The sequence below is a fragment of the Triturus cristatus genome, chromosome 1_2 (assembly GCF_964204655.1).
Source record: "Triturus cristatus chromosome 1_2, aTriCri1.1, whole genome shotgun sequence".
Taxonomy (NCBI): Eukaryota; Metazoa; Chordata; class Amphibia; order Caudata; family Salamandridae; genus Triturus; species Triturus cristatus.
The window spans coordinates 587,835,592-587,862,984 of NC_140580.1; the positions used below are offsets into that span (position 1 = coordinate 587,835,592).

A 27,393-nucleotide genomic window follows, 5' to 3' on the forward strand; every position below is an offset into this window, starting at 1 on the left:
ATTATCCTTTTTTTAAGTGTTAAAAACATGAGCGGCAGTTAGCCACCGTGTAATGGGCCATCACCAACAACTTTTGTCCTTTACATCCTGACCTGGAGTATGTGTAAAAAGGGGTAACAGAGCTTAACTACAAAGTCTAAATATGTTTAAGACACACAATTTATGGACGGAATGCAGAACAAATCAAAACATTCACCCCCAGTCAAGAGATCTGGGTTAAATCCATCATTCTTTTGCTCACCATGCCACCCCAGTTTAGACCTGACCATATGCAAATCAGTCCTGACCCAGTGCCTCATGGGAATGGTCCAGACCGAACTGCCAAGCCAGGTCCTCCCTGGACCGGAAACAAGCATCCTAGGACCGGTTTTCGGGGTGAACAAAAAAACGATGGATTTAGGCCCAGATCTCTGTACTGGGGTGAATGTATGACATTGTTCTGCATTCTGTCCATCAACTGTTGTTTTTGCATTTGTCACCCCGAGTGGGAAGGGTATGCCCAGACGTGGGTCCCGTGCTCTCCATGCCACTGGAATCAAGCTATCCTGGCTGAAGAGGGGTGAAACCCCAAAACCGGTCCTAGGATGCTTGTTTCCAGTCCAGGGAGGACCTGGCTTGGCAGTTCTGACTGGACTGTACCCATGAGACACAGGGTCAAGACTGATTTGCATATGGCTGGGTTCAAGCTGGAACGGCATGGTGAGCAAAAAAACGATGGATTTAGGCCCAGATCTCTGTACTGGGGTGAATGTATGACAACTGTTGTTTTTGCATTGATGTAGAATCAGGTCACCTGACAAGTTTTTTTAAAGGAAAGTCAGAATAGGAAAGAGTGCCCATTCAGCTGTTGAACCACAGGCCGCGCTAGCTACAGTATCTTACTCACAACAAGAAAGCTCTTGGATGATGCTGGGTTGATTGCTCCCTTGAGAGTGGAAAGGCCTTCTTAAGTGAGGCCTCAGCATGCACAGGTAGTCGAAGAATCTTAAACGGAAAATCCGCTTTTACTGATAGTTGGAGAGAGGGAAAGCTGTGGATCTGCCTCTTACAAATGACTATATTACCCCAAGTTCAGACTTGTGGGAGAACAGGATAAATTCAAATTCAAACACAAATATCTCTACCTATAGATTTCAGCACGTACAATGTATCGTCTTCTTTAATATACCCACACTTGGACTAGGGCAGTATGATTCAAAACAATAAACAAAAGAACATTTTAGTAATTTTATTATCAAATTAAATTGATTTACGGAGAAATAAATTCAGTGCATAAAGAATTTTCAAATAACACAGAGCATGCTTTTCGGGGTCCCAGACAAATTCAAACACACACTAACAAACACACTCAAACCAGATTCATTCTAAGACATAAATGCTGAATTCGCACAATCACATGTAGAGGATATAAACCTTACAAAAAATTCAAAGTGTTAACATAATTCAATGAATGTTCAACATTATGTTGGCTAACAAATGTCCACAATTTAAGGCAAAACAAGGTTTAGGTGGGCCTCATGTTTGCGCCGACGCGCGTTTCGGTGAATGCACCGAAATATAGGTGCCACCTTCCTCAGGGCGAGCAGAAACCAAGAGTCAATGTATGGTTTAGGACTGGGACCTATCAAAGACAGTAATGATAATACATTAAAATAGCAAATCTAGAAGACATCATTTATCTAAGTCAAGAAAATGTCATACTCGCATCATAAGTAACAAGAGTGGGCAACAATGAGTTTGTGATAGAAATATATTATTGATAAAATTCGGTTAAAATGCGGATACACTAGGGATTCCAGGAAATTACCAAAGATTAAAAGGGAAAGGGAAAGAAAAATAAGTGTAAAGAGGATCATAATAGAATATATACATACAGTGAGAATTCTTTTTTTATCTTTTTTATGTAGTTTATCCCCCCAGATGATGAAGACAGGGGGGCGGGAGGGGAAGAGGGGTGGGGAGGGCAAGGATGGAGGAGGGGAGGGGGAAGGGGGGGGCGAGGGGAAAGGGAGGGGAGGGAGAAAAAAGGAGAAAGGGAAAAACGGGGAGGAAAAAGAGGGATTGTTGGCGCTCACCTGTGAAGTCACGTGAAGCGAATAACACAGGTTAGATGCATTCACTCAAGCCAATAGCTTGAAATAGTTCTACTGGGAAAAGCAAACATACAGGAAATGAGCTGGTCATGACGGAAATACCGCTCAAAATGATTGCATAGATCATACAGGCATAAGTGTATTCGCAAACGATAATTTGGACAGGGATTTAAAGCTCTCCTGCGCATTAAGGAGAGAGTTTGTGCCTTTTTGAAGGGAAGTAGGTAAGTAATATAATGTAGAATCGTGTCGGAAACGACGAGCCGCTTAAATACAGTGGGAAGTATAGTACTAAATGCGTGAAGCATAGGTTAGGCTCGTACGCGCAGACATGTTTATGAGGGCAAGTACATATTAAAAATAAATAAAAATGGATAAACGTACAAGCAGAGTGCAAACCATATAAATTTGTAAGACACATATAGATATATATGAATCAACGTGAAGAGGTTAAACAATACAAAGAAATACATTGGGCAGAATAGGCATGCATATGTATGCAAAATGCCAGTAGACGAACGCACCTGAAGGGAAAATACACGCTCTCAGGGTCGGTTACAGATCTCTTGCTAAGAGAACTCCGGGTGCGGGATAATTAGATGGCCGATTCTGCAGGAATAGATGATAAAGGCATAAAAATAACCGACTGAATAACACAACTTAATTCCTGTAGGCTTAGCGAAAAACAGACGGCTGAAAAGGGATGAACATTACCTTAAATGACGAGGCTTGAAGGGATGAGTTAAGAGCTTCTAAACAAAATCTTCGGAATTATTGCTTGAGATCAGATTAAATCAAGACTGAAAGAATACAAAGGCATAAATGGGTAAGAATAAGGAAAAGGAAATTCCAGGTAGTGAGATAAAGCGGTAAACGAAGAAAGCAGAACAGAGGCGTCTAATCCGAGTACCTGATGCGGTACGAGTCAACGCGGTGCTCCAAACAAAGCGAGAGTCCTCAGGTGAAACGAATCGGGCCCGGAAGCACACGTGATGTTAGAGGGCCGTTTAAAAAGGCCGATAGGCTTGCGCGTCACGAATTTGACGCGGAGCGAAAAAAACAACACGCGTCTTCGCCGATAAAGAAAAAGGGTGTGTCCAGGATCAGCGATTAGATGAAAAACAATTTTTTTAAAAGCTTACGTAGCCGTGGGAGGATAAAGTTGCTTCAGTTTGAACGGTTGCAAAATGAAAAGGACCAAGTAGACCGAAACGGGACGAACGGGCAGATGATATTACAAAGCAGGAGTGATTATGCATGCAATAGACGTTCACGATATGTGCCTGCAGGAGTGGGTAGGATCGTGTAGACAGAAATTAGCGATTCTAGAACAAAAAGGCCTATGGAATGTGGGAATTATGTTGATAGACATCAGAGACTGCAAGGGTCAAAAACAAAGTAATAACAATTGAGTCTGTCAGACAAGGCCACATAATAGAGGAGATCGTAATGACAGCACTATGGTGGATAAGGCTGCACTTCACATGACACCGTAATGAAGTTTCTCATAATGGAACAATCTGAAAAGAAACCTAAACAATTGCATTTTCCCAAGGCAGGGATTCGTTTAGGCCCTTGTCCTTAGATTTAAGAACAAATATCCAAAAAACTTCCCGTTTCTTGCGCACATTATTGCAGTCTGTTCCTCTTTGTGTGCGGATCTTTTCCAGAATAGTCCAGCGTAAGTCGGCTTCAGAATGGCCATTTTGAACCCAATGGTCTACTAAGGGGGCTCCGTGTTTGGATCGTCTGATGTTGGATTTGTGCTCACCTATTCGTATCCTTATTTCTCTGGCAGTTTCGCCTACATAGGTGAGAGGGCAGGGGCATTGAATGGCATAGATGCAGTTGGAGGTCCTACAGTTGGTCATGTCCTTCATGTTGACCGTATATTCGTTTATACAGATGTGATCGCCTACTAAGGCATGGGGACATGCATGGCAGGTACCGCATTTATGGTTGCCTTTAATGGGGATCGATCCCTCAATAGACTTTTGTGTACAGCCCTTAGGTTCAGGTAGTTTTGCTTTGACAATCCAGTTTCGCAAGTTTTTGTTTCTGCGAAATGCAAAAAGAGGTTTAGGGATATTGGTAGTTTCCGAGTCCAAGTTAAGTAAATGCCATTGCGAGTTGACAATTTGCCTGATTTTGTTGTTCATCGCAGAATGTTTGGTGACACAGACTAACTTGTCTGGTTGGTTTTGCGCTCTGGGTTGAAACATAGAGTCGCGATTATAGTATCCCGCTCTCTTAAGGGCGTTCTTCACCATTCTGCGGGGGTATCCTCTTTGGATAAATTTATCTTTCATAGCTTCCGCATAAGAAAGGTAGTCATTGATGGAAGTGCAATTTCTACGCAAGCGTAGGAACTGACTAAAAGGTATTCCGTCCTTCTGGCTTCTTGGGTGGAAACTATCGAAATGGAGGAGTGTGTTCCTGGCAGTAGGTTTCGTGTATAGAGAGAAACTGAGTTTGGATTGCCGATGTTCAACCCAAACATCGAGAAATTCTAGTTTGGAGGTGCTAGTGTGTGCCGTAATGTATGACAACTGTTGTTTTTGCATTGATGTAGAATCAGGCCACCTGACAAGTTTTTTTAAAGGAAAGTCAGAGTAGGAAAGAGTGCCCATTCAGCTGTTGAACCACAGGCCGCGCTAGCTACAGTATCTTACTCACAACAAGAAAGCTCTTGGATGATGCTGGGTTGATTGCTCCCTTGAGAGTGGAAAGGCCTTCTTAAGTGAGGCCTCAGCATGCACAGGTAGTCGAAGAATCTTAAACGGAAAATCCGCTTTTACTGATAGTTGCAGGGAGGGAAAGCTGTGGATCTGCCTCTTACAAATGACTGTATTACCCCCAAGTTCAGACTTGTAGGAGAACAGGGACATCAATGTTTGAGGGAAAGGCCCTCATCAGAGCGTGACGAGTAAGGTATCGGCCCTTGTATCACAGAGCGACACGGCCTTGTCCCCCCCTCTCCTCGTACCTCCCCCACTCTAATCCCATCCATCAGGGGAGGCGACAAGTTCAGTCCTCATCTGCAAGGAAGCACTGCTTAGATGAAAGAAGACAGCCAACTCAATCCTTACCAGCGTGACCCCCACATTCGTCAGAGGTGATAACACCCCAGTCCTCACCTCTAGTGTAACATTTATGAGAGTAGGCAGCCACCTGAACTCTCCCTGCATGGAGACACCACATTCAATTGGAGATAACAGTCATTTTAGCCCTCCCCTGTAGGAGGTTAAACCGTCCATCAAACAATCACTCCTACTTCCGCTTTGAATAGGACACATCTTCATTAGGGGAGACGAATCCATTCAAAACAGCAAAAGAATGACAAAACATTCTGTTATGCAAGTAAAGCAGTAGACCGGGTGTTATGGGTTGGGGCTTCCTTCCAGACCGAAAGGAAGGTTTGATTGGTGAGGTACGTTAACAACTTGCATGTGAAGCTCCATATTAAATCTTAGGTCGTTGGACCGGAAGAAGTCAAATAGATACTTGTCTCACCTGCTCTAAACTCCTTCATAACTGTTTCTGTACTCGCGTAGCTGCCATACACTTGTGCAGTTTTATACCTTGTGTTTAAGCGGATATCTTTACCAACGTGCGTTGTGGTATTTGAACAGGATGTATAAATATTTCATTTTTCCTGGTAACTGTTGGATGATTTCGCACAGTTTTATATCTGCAGCACGTCGTATTTTTGTAATGAAGAGTATGCCTTCTACTGCTTTCCTTGCACACAGTCATCCTTGCTTTGTCTTGCTGTAGGTGTCTCCTAAGGCAGCGCCGGCTGCTGTGCATTTAATGTTTACAGATCTTTCTCTAAAGTCGCACGTCCTTCTCATTTTAATCTCCTGCCAACATGGCGTGTTTGCTGTTGACATTCCACTTTGATGTTGTGTGATAAACATCCCCATTGTTTTATAAGCACTACCTCATCTGTAATGCTTATTTATATGAACACATTCACCTGTTCCCTCCTTGGATCATCCATGATCAATGTTTTGTGTTCACAGAGGTCCCGCGCTGCGCGCTTGTTTGTGTGTAAACCATCAGAGGTTCTTGGTTTTACTGGTTTTGCTGACGGAATATTCCTAGCCCTCGGTTAGCCACAAGCGCGGCTTCTCGGGTGACGTCACGTGGAGCTGCCCTGCTGCTGAGGCAGGCAGGAGCCTGCACGTGCTGCGGAGAGGCGCCGCCAGGAGCATACAGGGGTCGGCAGGTGCCTCAGAGAAGCACAGGTTGAGATAGACGACGCAGAGTGCGCAGCTAGGCCTACCAAAGCCGCAGGTAGACAGGAGTCTAGAGATGTTAGTGGCGAAGAAGCCTCATTGGTTGGTCTCTTGTAGGAAAAGTGACGTAGCTATCGGTGCACATCATTACCAGATAAAAGTCCCCCGTGCATTGGATTACTACTCCCTTTGTGTACATCTCGGCCTAACTCGAAAATCTCGATTTTGCCCATTTTAACTCTATAGAGATGAACAAGCACTTTTTGTCGTTGGGAGGACGTCACGTAGAAGTTGCGCATGACATTACGAATTGCCTTCGCTTCCCTGGTTCCCCATGTCAAGGCTGAAAATAGTTGCCACCGAGTTAAACTGCGGTGGAATAAATAATGCAGCAGTCTGTCCTTCTACCTTGTTGAAACCTGACGCTATACTGACGTCACTGGGACAGCAGGTTGCTCCGACAGCGTGTTTTCTTCTGACTGGGTCCGTGAATCATCCAACTCCATTATTATCCCGTCACACCGAGCTCTCACTCTGGGTACCTCATGAAGAGGGTAGCGTGCTACCTGTCACTGAAGAGACTTCAGCGCCACGATTGGTACGAAGCGCTATGTAAGTGCCATTGCAAACAAAACAAATTCTTCTTTGCCGCCCACCGTGGCAGATGGATTTAGATTGTGTCAAGGTTGTTAGCTGCGTTGCTTAGCTTAAAGCAGAATTTCAGTTGTTCATTGACATTGAACTGGTTACATATTAAATATATATCATTAAAATAATGATGCAATTTAAATGTAATCCAGTAGTGAAAGCTGTGATATCCCTAAGGGTTGAATACACGCTCATACACAATAAGGAAAACGACCATAAAATGACCCCCCATAAGTACCGACATTGGGTACAAGACATGCTTTAGAACCATACATGCGGAGCCAGGCAGCATTTTCCGAGCACCATCAGGTGAACCCATCACCTAATTGAGAACTTGATGTCCAAGAAATCTGAGCCTTTCACATTCTTTGCTGCATAACAAGGTCACAGATTAAATCCTAAATGGGATGTCCTTGAAGTCAGAGAATGAACCATGTGCCAAACAGGTTTAGCCAAGTTCACAGTTCACAGCCTCAACCAGCTTTACTCCACTGAGGTCTGAACAAATGGAATGTGCAAGGTCAAGTGTTGGGGTGTGATCTCTGTACAGCCCCTAAGGCTCCCGAGAGCCTTGCCCAGTTCAAAGGTTTGCTCACTGTTTTGTACATTTAAATGGCTTCAGAGCTTTGCAAAAAATGGAATGAAAGCAAAGCTTCTTTGGTATGGGGTTACAAATAGACGTTTGCAAGTCTTGCAGCAGTGGCAGGTGAAGATCTTGGAAAGTACTTGCCATCGGTTCACCCCTTTTTTTTTTCTTCAAAATTTGCCTTGGGTTCCCTATACTTCATGAATTACCACCAATGCGCCAAGGCACTGTTTTGTCATTGATACTCTTTTATGTCAAGAATTGCACACAATATGCCAGTATTAGAATATTGCCATTGATATTGGCCATATACCCTGTGTTAGATTTGGGGGTCTCTAGTTGGCACAGGTAGGTACTTGTGACAAATAGGGACCCTTGTCTCTAGTCAGGGTAAGGGGGTACACTCCTACAATAACCCCTGCTCACCCCCTTGGTAGCTTGGCACGAGCAGACAGGCTTATCTCAGAGGCAGTGTGTAAAGCATTTGTGACCACATACAGTAATCCAGTGACAACACTACAAATGGACACCACACAGGTTTTATATAAAAAATAAGTATACTTTATATAGATTTACCACAAGACCATAAACGACAAGAATACACAATACTATTTCTTTAAGATGGTAGTTTTTAGCTTAGTTCAGTTCAGTTCTTAAGATGCGACACTTTGCGTCATTGTACCTTACTATGCGTTGCGCTTCCACGACAAGCAATGTCGCAGCGATGAAAATGCGGCAAAGTTCTGGTGCAAAGAAATAAAGACGTGAAGATCTTCCAGATGCGGCACACTTCTACGGGGATGCAAGAAGTTCTCGGTTCGATGCGAGGACTGCAGCAGTGACACCCTTGTTCAGAAGTGCGATGGCAACAGCTTCAGCTGCAACACTCTTCTCCCAGCTTGCGTGAAGCTTCTGCACAATGCGACAACTACAGCAGCGACATCCTTGTTCAGAAATGCAACGGCAGCAGCTCCAACGGCGGCGCGCTTCTCTTGGGATGTGAGGCGCTTTCCTTGATGCTTGTGCAATGCGACAGTTCCAGCGGCCACACCCTTGTTCAGAAGTGCGACGGCAGCGACAGCGACACACTTCTTCCTCATTGCGAGACCCTTCTCTCGATGCGGTGCAGTGCGACAACTCCAGCGGCGACACCCTTGTTCAGAAGTGCGACGGCAGGCAGCAGCGACGGCGACACGCTTCCTCTTCGTTGCAAAACGCCTCGCTTGATGCGGTGCAGTGGGACAACTCCAGCGGCAACACCCTTGTTCAGAAGTGTGATGGCAGCAGCAGCGACGGCGACACGCTTCGGCTTCGTTGAGTCGCGCTTCCAGCTCCTTGCAACACGCAGTCCCTCAGAAGGCCCAAAACAGCAGCTGGCACTTCCAAAGAACTCTGGGGAGCTGGGGGTTGAAGTCTGTTGTCCCTGAGACTTCAGCAGGAGGCAAGCTCTGTTCCAAGCCCTTGGAGATCCTTTACAAGTTGAAATAACCACACAAAGTCTCTTCTCCTTCCCTTGGCAGTCAGGCAAACCACTGCAGGCCAATCCCCTAAGCAGCACTTCAGCTTAGGGATAGTCTCTCCTCAGTTTCTTCAGGCTCCGCTCCTCAGTAAAAGTTTCTTCTTGTTCCAAAAGTGATCTAAATTCTTGGGATCAGGGTCCCAATAGTTATACTCTAAAATCCTTTGTCCTCTGAGGGCAGAGGGGTCTTTGCCCAGTCCAAACCAGTTCTTGAGCACTCTGTTTACATGACCCCTTCTTTCCTTTCACAGTGCAGGGCAGAAACATCAGACACACCACAGGAGGTGGAGCCAGCATTGTGGAGGGAAAGCACAGCCCTGGAGCACTTTGTTGACATGATTCCTTCTCTTCTTTCACTGTGCAGGGCAGAGACATCAGACGCACCACAGGGGGTGGAGCCAGCACTGTGGGGGGTAGGCACAGTCTATTCAGGTCCCAGGTGCAACTCCTCCCTCCCATCTAGATGCAGATCTCTCTATTCACCACTGGGCGGACTCACCCTGTCTCCGGGAATTTCCCAGCCCTGTCACTCACAGAAACCAGACAAAGGAATACACAACCTAGCAGAGGTAGGTTTGAAAGGTTAGGCAAGAAAATACCTACTTTCTAAAAGTGGTATTTTCAAACACAGAATGTTAAAACCACCTTCACTAAAATGTGTATTTTATCATTCTGAGTTCAGGCATACTAAACTCGAATTTCTACCATGTTCTCTGAGTCAGTTAAGATTATAAACATGTAATAATCTAACAGCCCATTCTGGCCTATGGAGAACAGGAAGCCTTGCAATAGTGAAAAACAAAAATGGCTGTAATTCACTATTAGGACATGCCACTCACATCAGGGCATGTCCTACCTTATACTTACAATGCACCCTGCCCTTGGGCCTACCATAGGGGTGTCTGATATGAAGAAAAGGCAAGGTTTTAGGGACTGGCAAATGAGTGCACTTGCCCAGTCAGCATGACAGTACCAGACTGCACACAGGCTCTGCAATGGCAGACCTTAGACACATTTTACAGGGCTGCTTCTGTGGGTGGCAAAACCAGTGCTGCAAGCCCACCAGCAGCATTTGGATTTACAAGCCCTGGGCACTCCTGGTGCACTGTACTAGGGTCTGACAGGTAAACCAAACCAACCAATCATGGAATCACTAATTCGTACAATAATTTACAATAGGGAGAGCATATGCACTTTAGCACTGATCAGCAGTGGTAAAGTGCCCAGAGTCATAAAACCAACACAAACAGGTCAGACAAAATAGAGGAGGAAGGCAAAAAGTTCAGGGATGACCCTGCAAAAAGGGCCAAGTCCAACACCCTGGGTGAATTATATGTAAAAAATTATCACCAGTGTGTCAGAGCCAGCTTTTCGTGGTTTGCTTCCTCCCCAGCCCGACCTCTCACCTCTAATATGCCATAGTTTCCAAGAATTACCTCTAGTATGCTAGCGTCAGAATTTCGCCATAGGTGTGGGGAATTACTTGCAGTATGTCAAGGGCTGCATTTTACCAGTTTATGTCCCCCAATATGCCAGGAATTACATTCATTATGGTAGCAACAGTGGCTTTCCTTTGGTGCCCCAATATTCCAAGAATCTGCTCAAGTATGTCAAGGCCAGCAGCGGAATTACAAACATAATGCACACTAGCACACTTTTATTCACTCACACTGTCTCACTCTAATTTATACTCACTCCCTCTCTCTCACCCTCACTTACTCTAACTCATGCATTGACTCATACTCACTCCAACTCACTGTCACACACACAAACTCACACTCACTGATACTCACAACACACTTACTCTTTCACTCACTGACTCTCGTTCACAACTACTGGTGTACAGACATTCCATTTTAATAAATAGGATGCAGTAGGCCCTTCATTCCTCTTCGCCCTAGTTTAGCTGCACCTGCTGCACCATTGAGAGCTATGCCCGTGACTCATGCCCTGTCACAAACTCCCCCTCACTCACTCCTTGTAGCTCACACTCTTTCATTAACTTCTTCATGCTCACTTTCAATTATTCATACTCACTCTTGCATTCACTCTCATTGATTCTCGCTCAATTTCATTGACACACTCAAACACACAAAACCAACACACTCAATCTAATTCACTCACAAACACACACACAAACAGAAACTCACAAACAAACAACACTTGATGTTTTTTAAAAACGCAACTTGATTCCTTTGCTGGTCGCTTCAATATGCAGGCAGACGTGGGAAGGGGTAGGTGCTGGCAGGCAATGCACCCGACGGAAACCCCCGTTACAGAGCAGGCGATTACACATGCTAGCCTATGGAGCAACTAATTACTCCAGACTAGGTTGCAACCGAGCGGCCAATCGATAGAGCTATAGCCACCTTGTAGTTGTTCACAAGGGTGGTCCGCTCCTTTTGAGCAGGGTTCTTGACCCACTCACGGTCTTTTCTGACCCAGTTTCAACTCACTTCATTGGTTCTGAAGAAGCGCCAAGGATCTTTTTGACCACTTAGACAGTGCGAAACATGTTGACCTAATAGTTACTGCAGCACATTACGCCCCATCAGTAACACACGACCTATGGGTTTTTTAACCTGGCAAGGGAACCTGCATATTAAACTTAATCCACCCTGGTATCTCTTAGCTAGTTTTATCATTCACTCACTCACTCATGCATTTGTTCTCTCAGAACCCTTTATCTCACACCCTCACTCATCATACGGCAGTACCAAAAAAGATCTCCGCCAAAGCAACCCTTCGGGGGACCCATAGGGCATTGCTGCACCGGCCAGACGAGGAGCAATCGCCCTATGATGAAGCTTGACATCCTTCGGGGTGTGTGAGGGCATCAAGAGACAAGGCTTGCGCTTGCCTCCAGCCTGCGGGGTGTAGACCTAGGCCCTTATTATTTCATTTCTCTTATTTTTCTTTGTTGTGGGTGACTATTGCGCCCAACCCTGGAACAGTTACCCCTGTTTGAATTGATGCTTCATGGTAGCACCAGGGCAGGAACCAGCAAGGCATGACTTCCAAGGAGAAGACAGACAGAACAGCAGGGACAGGTTTACCAATGGTAAGACCACCTCAATCCCTCCCGCATTCTGGAAGCACAGGCCTACCATAAGCAGTACAGTGTTGTTGCTTTCTTTCCTATTTGGCCTCAGGGATGCACTACCATATGCCCTGACAGCTGCATTTCAGCAGGTATACTGTGCTGCATGAGGCATGCAAGGTAAGTCTTCTATATAAAAAAGAGATGGTGCCTGTGTGAAAGGGTCCTAGTAGAATGGCGGCTGCACCATTAACGATGCTTATGCCATAATATATATTTTTTAAAGCACTATGGCCTTAAGCCACGCTTTATGTTCTTTTTTCAAACACTAGTCTCACTTCAGGTTTGAGAATGGCAGCTGCGCATTTCTTTTGTTATGCGCGGCTCACCCAAATCAATCAACACACTCAACAATGGCACCCACACGGCTCGCAGACCCTCATCCCGATCTCACCTCCGGGCGCCGCGCTTTAGGTTTCAGCTCGGTGCCCGCTTTCATATTAACAACACACATCCATGCTTAGTATTTGAGCAGGCACCCGCCTTTATGATTTTTTTTTTTTAAATAGCATCGCGCCTGCTTTACGGGCCACCATGCGCAATGCTTTTTTTAATTAGCTGGCTATTACTCTGCTTTCACTTTCCCAATGGCAGGCGTGGGACGATTAGGTATTTTCTGTAGTTTCTTGAAAGTGACTCTACTGCCATACATCTTCTGTGTACTGCCACTGTTGTCTTTATCCATTACAAAGTAGTGTTGTTTGGCAATCTTTCTTAGGAGGTGCTTTACAAGCAACCTCTGAGGACAGCTAAAATTACATTAAACAAAGAGCACTCGGGCTCTAATAACACAAAGGCACACGTTAGGTAGCATTTAAATACACACATTTAGACAAATCTGTTGTAAAAAGCAAACATAGGGTGTGGGAAGAAAACAAAAAACTTTTCTTGTATAAAAAGCGTTAATGAAAGCACATCTGTCCTCTCGGGGAAAAGTGCTTTTATACATAACGTTGTTAAACATGAGTGATCCATTATAAGACATAACCGATCTACATAGAATATTTCTTGATTAGTTGGACAGATTATACACCTAATGTGTTGTACTAATACACAATATCCAATAGGGAGGGAAAACGTATCAATTATATTACATTTGAATTCGCCTTCGTGAGATATTTCACATGTGTATCCATTTCATGCTCTGACTACTTCATCAATATACGATCCTCCTCCCAAGATGGTGCCCTATCCAGATCCGGCAGTATAATCTTCCACAGACAATAGTTTTATCAGTAGGGGAGCTTCCCACGCGTCCATTACTTGACATAGGTAGCGGTGAACAGAGACGCGCACCGGCATTGTGGGCTTAGTGTTGGAAACGGGAGTCGAATGATTGTTCTCCTAATTGACATCCTATTTGTCAGGTTGTTTTATTTCAGAATACAAGCATTACAGTCATTGCAATTGATTGGGTCTAGACGCGATCACAGGTTCATTGGAAAGGTTGAGATGTTTCTCGACCATAGTCTCTTCCACTGTTACTTCTTAGGGCATGTAGACATTGATTTATGATTGTTTGCATGACCTGGTGAATTGGAGGCACACAAGTGACCACACTTTGGGAGTAATTATGTTTAGACCTTAAGGTAGATCCATAGCTATCAGGCACTGATTCATGATCAGGAAGTAAGGTCGGCTCTCATTACTATCATCGAGTAGTGTGATACTACCTCCTGTGAGTAAGGCATTTAAAACACACACCTAGACTCTCACACTATCTGAGCATGGATTGCAATATGAAACATGGTGATATGACACAACATGATATGATGTGACCTATGCACCCCATGTTTGTTGTTCCCGACTTCCTATATGTTGTTGAGTGCTTTTTCCTATATTTCTCTGTAGATTGCACACAGTTGGACACTGGATATATTCTGTGGGTTCTGCCTAAAGATATTGCAAGTGGTGAGTGTATTGTTTAATCATACATCATTCTGATTAGGCCTCATGCTTTCTTTCGTAGACTTACATTCTCAAGATGACTGGTCTTGATGAGACCCTTCAAATAACCCAAGGGATTCCTGGGGATCGATCAACGTAGACATTAGGTCCCTGGTCATAATTTGATGAGATTGGTGTCTAGATGAAATGTGATTATAAACAGAAATACACTTGTAAGTGAAGACGACCAGGGATCATATGTTCAATGCTGCTTTCTAATTGTATATTCGCATGTGTGCACCGCAATTTCCCCGCATCGTCTGCACTTTTTGAGACCACACTATGATTTATGTCTTCTACCTGTGTGATGTCAAGAAATAGATACAAAAGAATTGCATCTATGTTATGGAGGCCTGTTGTTTGTATTTATTACTATGATTAGTAGCATTGTTTGAGTCAAGGTACCTCTAATTGACTTTGTGTAGGTACCACCAGAAAAAAAGTCCCACTGGACTGTTGTGACTTTATTATTCTACTTGTGAAGATGACGTGTCCCTCAGTTGTAGACACATATTAGTGGGATATTCCTGGTTTCACTAAACGCCAGTGGGAACATCATTCCAGGCAGAGGAGTGCTGTCAGACCAGCGATCCATGGCATTCTGTCTCAGGGTCACCACTGCCCCTATCATCACTAAGAGTACAACCCAAAGCCCGTCCCCCAGTTACCAAGGGATGTTGTGGCCCATAAGCCCTTTCCACTCGGGAAGGCGTTGTAAAATCTAGTGACAGCTCCTCTGAAAGCCGAGATTTTCAGAGTTGCACGTGGAATTAGGCATATTGACAAGAAAGCCAGTATTCCATTCACTGCAAATCCCTCAGTTACGAGCCTGACTGGTGGCTGTGGCTAAAAATATGTTGGTTTTACAGGACAATATAGCCAGCTTTGCTCAAATACATCCTCTGACAGCAGACCATGGGCCATCGCTTACGTGTTGGCCTTCATATATTGCACAGCTGCAAATCTAGAAACAGCTTATAGAATGCAAAGACATATTTTCACTGTGTTTATACGAACTTTCATGAGATGCCATATTTGTGTAACTCTTGCATTGGGATACAAACAAAGCTTAACGCAGCTGATGAAAACAGACACAAAGAGATTTGTGTAAAGGAGATGGAACGTTTCCAGAAGGGAATAAGGGTTAATAGCATCCCCAGTAGCTGCATTACAAGGATTATGCTACTATCTCATGGTGAGGTTTTCACTTCTCGAACTAGAAACCAAGGAAACACATTTTCAGCTCTTGGGGCCTCGCCTTTGTTTAAGCAAATGTCCAAACAGTGTGCATTCCCACAGCAAAATATGATTCGTCTGTTAGCATTAGGAGATATTGGTCTTTGAGTATCTGAAGCTGGACTGCATCTAAGGCCCTTGTCAAAGTCTCTTCTAAGTGTTGTGACATCACAATCTTTTGCATTCAATAGATCACAAACACTCGATTGCAGTGGCGACTCCCCCATTGGGGCGTGGGGGCGTCACCCCACTGCTTTCTCGCCGTGCGAGAAGGCAGAAACATAAATGGTAATAACTACCATTTTATGTTTCTGCCTTCTCGCATGGCGAGAAAGCAGAAGTGCCTGATTGGGGGTGGGCGGCCCTGCTCGAGGGCAGGGGGGGAGTGGCTTGCTCACTGTTGTGGGTACTGACTGTTTGGTCAGCCCTGGGGCTGACCAAACAGTCAATACCCACAACAGTGGGCAAAGCCACTCCCCCCCTGCTCTGGAGCAGGGCCGCCCACTCTCCCATTTTCTCTATGTAGGCTGCTGCAGCAGCCTACATAGAGAAAATGGCCTGGGTGGGGCGCGCTCCCCTGCGCCTCAGCGTTGTGATTGGCGGAGGGGAGCGAGGGAGGCTGCCTTCCATGATGACGAGGGCTGCAGGTCAAAATTGGAAAATGGTGGACGGCGGGAGCGGGAGTCGTACTCGGTAAGTTTTATTTAATATGTTTAATTTTTCTTTAATTAAACCCCTCCCGCCTCCCCCAGCGACGACCCCATTTCCATCCCCCCTCCCACCCACCCGTCATGCCAGCCGCGACTCACAGCTCTCTATATACAATAACGGTGTGCCACACCGTACACTCAACGTATTATTTATTTTATAAAAAAGATGCTACCGGGCAGCCAGGTTGCAAGATACTGCTGCTAAGCACAAGAAAGCAAACAACAGGTTATGTGTTTCATTAAATTCACATGCCAAAAGTTTAAATTGGGGCGGAGATGTTTTCCTCATCAAAGCATCACTAGGGAAAACGGAAAAAATAGCCAGAGATGAACTAATCTGACTGAGACAGGCACTGACAACTGTGTGTTGTATTAAATGGTCACACTGCTGACTCGTTTTCTGTTTGAAAGGCACTAGTGTTTAATATGGCCTAAAAAACGCCTGTGTAGTTAATATCCGTATTGAATATTGTGCAAAATCCGGGAACTGATGTTTAAAATCAGTGGCGTAGCAAGGGTGTCTTGAGCCTCAGTGCATTTAATGAAAATGAATACGCTTCCTCAAGTAAAGTCACCAAAACAAACAGCATGACGAGCTTTGCTCTGGGCATTATTTTTTTAAAATCTAAAATCATTTGAGACACGGTCCATATTTACGAATTACGCAGTTCATGTTTTTTTTAAATAAAACTGGCTTTACACGATATTTCACTGGCAGAGATGGCCCACATATCCCTGGTTTAAAGGTGCAATGCTGTTCGTCGGCATGTACATTTAAGCACCAGTTTTTTCTGGGCACAATTTGTTTTATTTTTGAGTAGTTAACATTCCACCCTCAAAGTATGATAAATGCACGAAATGGACCTAGAATTGCTTTATTAACCTTCCTGCTTTCTCAAATTTGCTTGAAAATGCACCATTTGCCTACTCTTTTTTCAGAATTGAGAACCCCCGTAGTTGGTTCAGGTGCGCTGGCTCCGCTCGCTCGCCTCGCCACTTTCAAATGTCACCAGCCGCCACTGCTCGATTGTGACAAACGAATGAGCAACCGTTTAAAAAATCTGACTCAATCAAAAGTAATGTGGAAAATACAACAGCTAAATAATCATTATTTTAGGGAAAAATGTTATCATAGTCTGGCTGCAGCTTCAAAGGGATATATTGCTTGTTCGTTTAGGGCTCCCGGATTTATGGTATTTATTTTTTTGACATTTCCATCTGTATTTAGCAATATTTATTTTTTGTCATCTTAATCTGTATTTATCCATATTTATTATGGGTTTTGTGAAAAAAATAAAGCTGAAACTGGTATATTTCCACATTTATTTAACCAATAAATATGCAGTCATGTATGAATGCCTGCCAGGTTTCAGTGATATTAACACCCGCAGAAGATAAATCAATGCACTTATATGACAATATGCACATTTCAGTATCAGCCTTGTGAATAGCTACTGCTGTTTAAGCCTCTTTACTAAAATCCCTTTTTTTAACTCCATTACCTATCAATCCGCACAGTTACTGGCCTGGCAGTTTTGGCAAAGTGTATTTAGATTCACTCAAAAAGCACCCATTTCCGTTTTTATCCACATTTAAAAATAAATACAGACATGAAAATAAATGGGTTTCTCTCTGTATTTCTTAGGGCAGTTGTTCAATGATTTCAGCTTAACCAATAAGGAAATCCCGGGTATGATTATCAAAAGTATCCACTGGACATTCTATCTGATCCTGTTTATTTCAGTTGTGTTTACCATCTTCCTGTTTATTTGTCGAACAGTAGCACCGCAATACATGCCGATCAAGTAAGCGCTTCGGATGCAACACCCTTTGAGAGGCAGACTGTAATGAATCTTCACGAGTATAAGTAAGGTCTTCATTCAAAGTTGAGGCACCAACGCAGCGGACCAGAAAACAAACCTTCCTTGCTCCTTCCTTCCTCGTGACTCCCCTGAGATTCCCTCCGTGATCTGCAATCTCTTTCTGTTGTTAGCTCTTCTAGGGCAGTGTCTATTCACCATTCAATGTCCTGAACAGTTGTTTGCTATATAATTAAATGTCTTTTGACATTTTTCATTGTGTACGAAAATAACCGGGATATTTTTAACCTGTAATTCGAATGGCGCTTTGTCTGCTTTATGATACTCTGTGAGGAGGTTGCCATGCAATTCAGTTCTAACAAGTAGAGCGGAATGCAGTCTCAGCCCTGTCTGCAAGACAATGAATCTGCCTCAGCATCTAAAACCCTCCTTTGCCTTGGCCTACTAGGGGCTCTGATACTGTGCACAGCGGTGAGTGTCAAGTACCCTGGCTCTTTATAATGGACAAAGTCTAATTGCCTCCATTCTCACCTGAGCATTTGTAGATATATAGCACATACCATTTCTAAATCGGCACTGTACAAGGCACTAGTCATCCAATAGCCACCTAATGACATTGGGATTACTTTGAAAGTGGATTTTATGGGGTGTGGCCAAGATGGTGATGGAGTGAGACGTGGGTTCCGTCTCTCCGTCCTCATTGATTCTCCCCCACGACCTCAATGATACACCTCTGGGGAAGATGCACTTAGCAGCTGGAGGTGTAGAGAAGCTCCATGTTCGCCGCAAGGGAAGCTAAGGTGAAGAGGGGAGCAAGAAGCAACAGGGTGTGGTGGGCAACCTCTGCCTGGGCAGCAACCTAACGGCAAGGCCCGGAAGCAAGAGAGGACAGAGCGGAGAGCACTCCCAGATCGCCTGGGCCCGGCTGTGATGCACGGAGTCAGCCGACAGAGGGCCAGGAGCTGCCTGCCCAGAAGAGAGGATGGCCGTGAGCTGCCCTTTGCAGCAAAAGGTACACCTGGGGTCTGAAGTGGCCTGAAAGGCTGGCGAAACTGCGGCAGTGGCTGCCGGGGGCCGAGTAGATCCAGCTGGAAGTGGACCTCCGACAGAAGAGTTGAGCATCCACAATCTGGTTCATAATAATAAGCGAAGGTCCGTAAAAGGCCACAGTGCACATAGAATTTGGATCCCTTCATGAGAGGACCGTAACAGAGCAGCTAGGCCTGATACTAGCCGCGGGCACTGGTGGAGGTTTGACCAGGATAGGAAATTGCATCCTGATAATCGTGGCGCAGAGTTGATGCCCCCCCCCCTCTTCAACATGGGCAGGACGGGTGGTCCTTAGATCCTCGGGGAAGAGGCACACGTGGACGGAGTTGAGCCCAAACAGGAGACCCTAAGGTCAACAGAAAAACCCAGCCTCAACGCAATCAAGGTACTGCCTGAGAGTGAAGGCAGGCACATTAGTTGACACCCCCGGACTCCCACCAAAGCCAAGAAGTGCTGCTTTGAGGCCAGGGTGTGGCTTCAAGGACCGAATCAAGAGCTGTTGCAAGATTGGAGGGGGAGGGGAGGACACATCGAGCTGACCCTCGCTGCGACGGAGGTGAAGACGCCTTGACTGAACCCACATCATCAGTAAGCACAGCCCACACACTACGGGCTCGAGGGTGCCAAGCCCACTCCTTACCTCGGACGCTCAAGACAACATGGCTTCAGCGAGAGCCAAGAAGGGGGGATCAATCAAGGACTTGCTGCTTAAACAACCAGGCCCCCAGGAGAGCGAGCCCCAGGCGACCCCCAGCAAAGCGACCTTAACGGCGGCAGAGGGCATGGAAGCCCAGTCACGCGCCCGTACTTGGAAGCGCTGTTCTCAAGATTGAGGGAAGACCTCTTAGCAGTGAAGCGGGATTGGGCCAGCGACTTGCAGTCAATATGTAAAGAGGTGACAGACATTGGAGAGCGAGTGGATGCTATCGAGGGACGCGATACCTCCAGAGACGAAGAGACAGAGCAAGTGCAACAAGAAGTAATCCACCTCCAATATCAACACTCCAGATGTAACAACATTCGTATACGGGGAGCCCCAAGAGAAGTTGAGGATGGAGACATTGAGACTTATGTCAAGGAACTCTTTGCCCACATTCTAGAAGATACCCCTGCCTCGGAGATCCGTCTAGACAGGACAAATAGAGTCGGCTGCTGGGGACCCAGATCCCTGCGGTCCCTAGATATCCTGACCTGTGTGCGCAGCTACACTCTGAAGGAACGTATCCTGAAGAAAACAAGGTAGACGACCTCGGTGTTGTTCAATGTCCAGACCCTACACTTATACCAGGACCTAGCAGCCTCCACGCTTCAAAAGCGGTAAGAGTTCCGCCCAGTCAGGAACTTCCTGCGAATGCAGAAAGTGTCCTATTCCTGAGGTCATCCTTTTCATTGAATTTTCCGCTGGCAGGATAAACGTCATCTGATATGCTCACTCTCTGCTGCTTGTGCACTGCTTCAGATAGAAACTCCAGGAATCGCTCCAGTAGGAGGAGACAACCAGCCTGGGAGAAAATGACCGCAGGAGGTGGCGATGGGTCCCCTCGAAACGGAGGGCGTCCGGCCCAGATTGAGTGACCATGGCTGTGCAGCCCGGGGGGGGACAGAGGGAGAGTGAGCAGACATGTCCACGTTCCCACACAGAGACACTTCCGCTGGTGGAGAGAACCCACTGTGGGTTTTTCTCTCCGATCCAGGGACAATGGTTCTTTGTTGTTACTGTTCTTGTTTGACGAACAAACGCACCTTGCACATCAATCTATCCAAGAAATGGAGGGCTCCTCAGGGGGCGGTGAGAGGGGAGAATGGGAGAGAGCAGGGACGGGAGAACCTGGGAAAAGAGGAGCCCCGATAATGTCTTCCGCAGCGAACAGCCTTAGGGTATTGACCCTAAACATAAAAGGCCTAAATAACCCAACTAAGAGACGGGTGGTCCATGCACACCTGAGGCAGTCCCGGGCTGATGTCTGCCTCCTACAGGAGACGCATCTCATACGGAGGAATTGGACTAGGATGAGGACCCAGACCTTCCCACAGCAATTCTTCTCCTGATCACCACATAAAAAAGCAGGGGTGGCAATTTTATTCGCACTATCTTTTCAGGGGAAGATTGGAATGAAACTGGCGGAGATAGGGGGCGACTTCTGGGATATAGAGTTCATTTTGGCCAAAATTCTATTGTGCTAGGGTCAGTATACGTCCCAAATGAGGGGCAAGACAGATTTCTACAGGAAGCAGCAGCAGGTATTCTAACCACACAGGACAGGTGGGTGATCCTGGGCGGCGACTTAAACCGAGTCTTTCACAATGCAGTTGACAGCTCGACCCTGAGGCAGGGGGCAACAGGGGAGATTAGCCAGGGAGTTGCCCTTAAATTGCAGGAGTTGGGTCTGAAAGACATCTGGCGAAATAAACATCCTAACACTAGGGACTACACGTTCTACTCCCATGCGCGCAAATCCTATGTGAGGTTAGACCACTTTCTTGGTTAAGAGGAGGTCTTAGCAGCGACGAAAGCAGTAGACATTGAACCTAGGTCCCTATCTGACCTCTCAGCAGTCGTACTGGACCTTGCGCTCCTCACCCACATGCCAAGACCCAGCTCCTGGAGACTATGGGAGACCCTACTCCGTAGACCAGAAGTAGCAAAGCAGCGAGAGAGTGCGATTCAGAGGTACTTATAGGTCAATGGCAGACCTGAGACCTCGATGGTGACGATCTGGGATGCAATAAAGGTGGTGCTTAGAGGGGAGTTGATCGGGTTTTCAGCAGCAGATAACAAGGATCGTCACGATAAGGGTGCACACCTACAGCATCAAATGTGCGAGCTGGAGCGTATTCACCATCAAACCAGGGCACCCAGAGTCTGGCGCCAACTAGAGGCATCCAGGAAACAATTGGCGGGACTGGATTTGGAGAAAGCGGAGTATTCTCTGCTCCGCCTCAAGCACGCATTCTATGTAGGGGATAGCAGGCCTGGGAATTTTTGGCAAACAAACACAGAGTCCAGAGACAGTCTAATAGGGTTGAAGCCTTACTGAAGTACGACGGGACAAAGGTGATGGGAGACGAAGCAATGGCAGAAAGATTTGGGGACTTCTAGAAGGCTTTATACTCTGCGCAGGACCTCCCATCCCAAGCGATCTCTAGCTACTTAGAAAGTGCCAAAGTAACCAGCCTGACAGCAGAGCAAGCAGCAAGCTTAGATAGCCCCATAAGCATAGAGGAAGTAATCGCAGCCAAATCCAAATTGAAACTGGATAAATCCCCAGGTCCAGATGGCTTTTCGGACCCATTCTCTAAGACGTTTTGTAATATACTAGCTCTTCTCTTCACTAAAGTTTTTAATAACATTTCCGACATGGGGACACTCCCTCCCTCCATGAAGGAAGCGTTAGTAGTAGTAATAACAAAACTGTTTAAGGACAAATGTCTGTGTGCATCATATAGACCGATATCTCTCTTGAACGTGGAGGCAAAATTATTTACAGGAATCCTTCAGACCAGGCTTGATTTATTCCAGGCAGGCAGATCTCAGACAACACCAAGAGAATTCTCCACCTTATATACAAGTAATCCCGCTTCCAGCGAGACACAATGCCTTTCTCCATAGATGCGGAGAAAGCCTTAGACAGAGACGCCATTTAGAAGTGGTACTGAAATGATTCAGACTGGGAGAACGCTATCGGACCTGGGCACTTAGTGGGTATAGGGGGCCATGGGCGACTGTCAGATTGAATGGGGGGAGATCCGGAAACTTCCCGATAGAGCAAGGAATGCAACAGGGGTGTCCCCTCGCCCCACTTTTATTTGAGCTCTATGTGGAGCCATTTGCGCAGCGTGTTATGGACGATCTCAACATTACTGGCAAACGACTAGCAGAGAGGAGTATCTAATCATACTATATGCAGATGACATCATTGTTTTACTCGATGGCCTGAGGGAGTTCCTGACGGAGTTTCTAAGAGAGGTCGGGAGGCTTGGGGAGGTCTCGGGCTTCCAGATTAATTAGCTAAATCACAAGCATTGAGCCTGTCGATGTCACAGTACCTGAAGGACTTCCTTGCACAGACTCTATCTATGCGTTTGGAGCGATGTATAACGTACCTGGGGGTCCAATTGGCATCAACTATCCAGGAAGGGATAGACATAAATTATCGTGCACTGGTTAGCAGAGTGCATGCTGATCTAGCGCGGTGGAGAGCTTTCCCCCTGTCATGGCTTGGAAGGATCGCAGTCCTAAAAATGTCGATCCTCCCCAGGATCCTGTATATATTTGTGACGATATCACTCTGGCCCCCTCCCAGGACAATTCATACTTTACAAAAAGCCCTCAAAAATTATATATGGGCGGGCAGGTGTTCCCAAATGCGTTGGGAACATCCCTGGCAGATTCCAGCGCGTGGTGGTCTAGCTGTACCATGTGTGCTACAATATTTCCAAGCTGCGCAAACTAGATTCCTGGTGGAATGGGCCCGCCCAGAGTCAGAGAAATAGTGGCTATGTATGGATAGAACGCTGGCTGGAACATCCCTGTGGAAGATCCCATTTTTTAATAAGATGCACCCCTCCCCCCCCCACTCTATACCTCTCAGCGATAATATGCACCACCCTTTGAGTTTGGGACTTGGTGGCCGTCAAGGAGGGCTTTTCGTCTTTCCCCTCTCCACTTACCCCAGTGGTGGAGAACCCAGACTTTTCACCAGGGCTGAATACAGCGGCCTCCCGGGAATGGACGATGCCGGGATGCAGATCGATAAAATCACTTTTTTGACTTAGAGGGGCCCCTACAGTTCAATGACTTGAAGAAAGATAGTGACGTACCCGAGGAGGAGAGATTCAGATACGTTCAGATTAGGCATTGGATGATGCATCCCTGGATGAGACAGGTGGCCCAACGCCGTCTCACCAATTTCGAAAAATGCTACTGAGAATAGACTCAGATAAACATCTAGTGTCGGACCTGTATAAATTGCTCTCTGACAAGCCCCCTGATCCTAGATCCGCGGCACAGCTGAGATGGGAGAGGGAACTGAGGCGGGAGCTTTGCCCTCAGGAGTGGTGGAACATCTTTCACCGAGCTAGGCACACGGCCACAAATATAGCTAGCACAGAAACAGCAACAAAAATTGTCACCTATTGGTATTTAATCCACGGCCCGCTAACACAGAACGAATTCACAATGCAGTGACAAGTGCTGGCGTTGTAATGGCAATCTGGGGACGCTTGTACACATCTGTGGGAGTGGCCTCACTTGACCCAATTTTGGGAAGAAATCATGACAGAGATTGACCACCAGTTTAGAACCCATCTCCCCTGGTTCCTGGGCTATGTGCTGCTGGGACTCCCTAATCCATTGACTTTTCCCCTTAAAGCTAGGAGAGGAAGACACATTGTCCTGGTGTTGTGGGCGGCTCATCAAACAATCCTAACACTATGGGGCACAGACAGGCTTCCGACGAAACTAGGGTGGCTCCACCGCATTTGGCACCTCCAAGGGGTGGAAAAAATTACAATGACTTTAAAATTACAAGAAGATGCTTTTGGGGAGGTCTGGCAGCAGTTTATCTCACTTTTGTCACAGGAATTCCCAGAACTTACTTGTCCTGTGTACCTAAAAGTGCTACGCCTGACCAATCTATAACCATGTCTTTATGAAGGGGACCCTCTGGAATCTAAGAACCATGGATATACAGAAGCATAAAATGTTATGAACACCCAGGGAGGGAGGGTTAGGGGGAAGGGATTTATGGGGGGAGTTTTTTTAGTACATTAAAATAAACGTCAACAGCACTGACGGTGGCCAATTGTTGACGCTATGTCAGAGAGTTTACTGCTTGAATAACTGCTTTATGCTGCAACGAATAAACAAATATAAACCTAAAGTGGATTTTATGATGACAATAAGAGTGCATACGAAATGTTCACAGTTTATAGTTTCTGTTTTCGGATGTTTAAAGAAAGGAATATCCAGTATCAAATTAAGTTGTGTTTTAAGTGTGTGTGTTGGGGGGGGTGGGGGGGGGGGTGCCTATACGTCTTCTGATCTCTCAGTCTGAAGTAATCGTTTTCGATTTGTAACATCTGTGTATGATTTTTCCATGTGCTAATCACGTGGTGGCAGATGCACTTAGTTATTATATAGGTTCTTTCTGTAGAGAAGTGTAGTGTTGAGCCATTAAAAGTATACTAGTCCTTTGGAGAAGTGTTGCTACTGCTTCATTTCAATTAAATCATTGGGAAGTTCTGATCTTGTGTTCCATTAACAGTATCCTGTCCTTCTGAGGCGTACTGCAGCCCTGTCAAGAAGTGCTTTTACTTTGCATTACTAGTATAGAAGCCCAGTCGAGCAGTGGGTCCATTAAGAAACAAGCACTAGTAAAACCAAAAGGTCTGGCCTATACGTTGAAGTGACTCTTCATTGATTGGTGAGTTTTGGCGCGGAATCACTCATCATGCATGCACACATTGTCACTCATCCTCGCTTTTATTCATTCATTGACTCATTCTTATATTCACACACTCACCCATCCCAATACCACAAAGAAGCAAACAAAAAGAGGCACTTTTCCAAGTTGATTAATGCTGCAGGAAGCACAGCTCACAAACACATGGAGTGAACGACTGCTCACTGTCTCTGAGCTGTTCTATCTGCAGCCCACCCACCAACTTGGAAAATATGTATATCAGAGTTGCTCTAGATCGGCAAAATCAAATAAAAACAGGCAAACAGATGAGCCCTGTGCAAGCTCATGTTTATGATCCAGCCCATAGTATTTGTAAATTTCAACAGCGGCTGGCATTTGTGGTCTTAAAATGTAAGTGCCTTTTAGTTAGTGCACCTCTAGGTATGCCGGTTGCCAAAAGCCTTCTGCTTGCCATCATACTCACCTTTTCCTTTTCGTCTGCCTTTCAGAGCGCATAAGCTGTCTGGTTGCTAAAGACCTAATGTGGGCTTACCAAGAACCTACAATGCTTACAGTCTGTTCATTGCTTATCAATGGTTGGCTTTATTGTCTCTCTCATTTGTTTGCTTCTTATTCTATGGCTTTCCTTGTCCCATCTTGTGCAATGCCCCGCCCTTGAAGCATAGCGTCTTTACCATCTCTTCAATTGGCTGACTTGTATCCTTCTACTGCTTACTTTTAAGGAACATTCATTTTCTTTTTGATCGCAAAATACAAAAAATGGAATATGGAGGGGGCAAAGGAGGAGCAAGTGGGGAGGAGGGAACAAACCACGTGAGGGACAGAGCAGCATGGAGTGGGGAGAAGCACACGTTGGAGAGAAGAACAGAGAGCGCTGGGGGAGATGCAGAAAAGAGAGCTAGAGCAACACTGAGGGGGGAGACCTACACTATTGTGGGAGCGACACTGGGGTGGGTAGAACTATACCAGGAGCAACACAGAGGCAGGGCAAATTACACACAAGAGAGCGAGCAGCACCTGTGCAAGAGCAACACAAAGTTCCAGGTGGAAGAGCTCACATAGGAAAGAGCGGTAAAACACCTGGTGTTTCATGGAGTGATTAACCAAAAAGAAAAAACAAATCCCTATAAGTGAGCAGTGGAAGGATACAAGTCAGCAAACCAAAGGGATATTAAAGAGTCAGTTCTCCAGGGGAGGGATAAATACAAGATGGACAGTACCGAACAAGGTAAGCCAGTAAATAAGAAGCAAGCAAATGAGAGTAGCAGTAAAGCCAATACAAGCTCTTGGTATGCCCATAACAGGTCTGTCGCAACCAGTTACGCTGTCTGGTAGGCGAAACTCAAAAAAACTTTTTTTTAAATGCCTTTCAGTTTTCTTTAGGCTCAGCGGGGCTTTAGTGCTGATGGCGCCGGGTGCGACACTTTTTGTTGAGACCCCCAATGACCTCCTTCTCCATGGATTCCCTCACTACCACCCTTTAACAGTGCCCCTCAATTCTCCTGAGCCACAGTCTCTCATGTGCATTTCTTTTGTTTTACAGCGTCACTCATACCTGTGTAGTTTTCAGAGCACTTTACATCACACACATTACACACAGACAATGAATCATGCATGTGTAAATCAGTTTATGGGAAATATTACATACGACAGAAGACTGCAAGGTGTAGGCTACACATATCATCCATACTGGTAGGCAGTATAGTTTGAGTGCTTGATCTGGAGAAGCACAAACTCAGAAATTAAAATGCGCCACCATGTTTGGGAGTTGTCTTTACTAATAAGAATTGATTTCTACCCAAATCAACCCTGTTTGTGACTTAATAATAATGGAAGCCTGGGGGAAAAATCTTAGCGCCTTAACCTATACCTTGCAGTTGGCATGCAGCTGTTTGATGACAGTTAATAGCTTACTGTGCTATACTAGGAACCTAACCTATAAACCTTAAGTAACAAAAACACCTCTGTGACAAAAGCAGTAACCCACTGAACTATTTACATAACATGCATTTCTGTGA

General features: G+C 45.6%; 1 protein-coding gene across 2 annotated transcripts in view; it reads left to right on the plus strand.

The window, feature by feature from the left end:
- NEURL1 (neuralized E3 ubiquitin protein ligase 1) overlaps nucleotides 1-27,393 on the plus strand; it is a 463,336-nt gene that overhangs the window by 12,688 nt on the left and 423,255 nt on the right. Inside the window, exon 2 of one of the 2 annotated variants that reach the window (XM_085606704.1) lies at nucleotides 14,039-14,098. The exons of the other annotated variant lie outside the window; for it this stretch is intronic. Coding sequence (XP_085462830.1) covers nucleotides 14,039-14,098 — 60 coding nt within the window. The remainder of the gene's footprint in view (nucleotides 1-14,038; nucleotides 14,099-27,393) is intronic. 2 annotated transcript variants of the gene reach the window in all.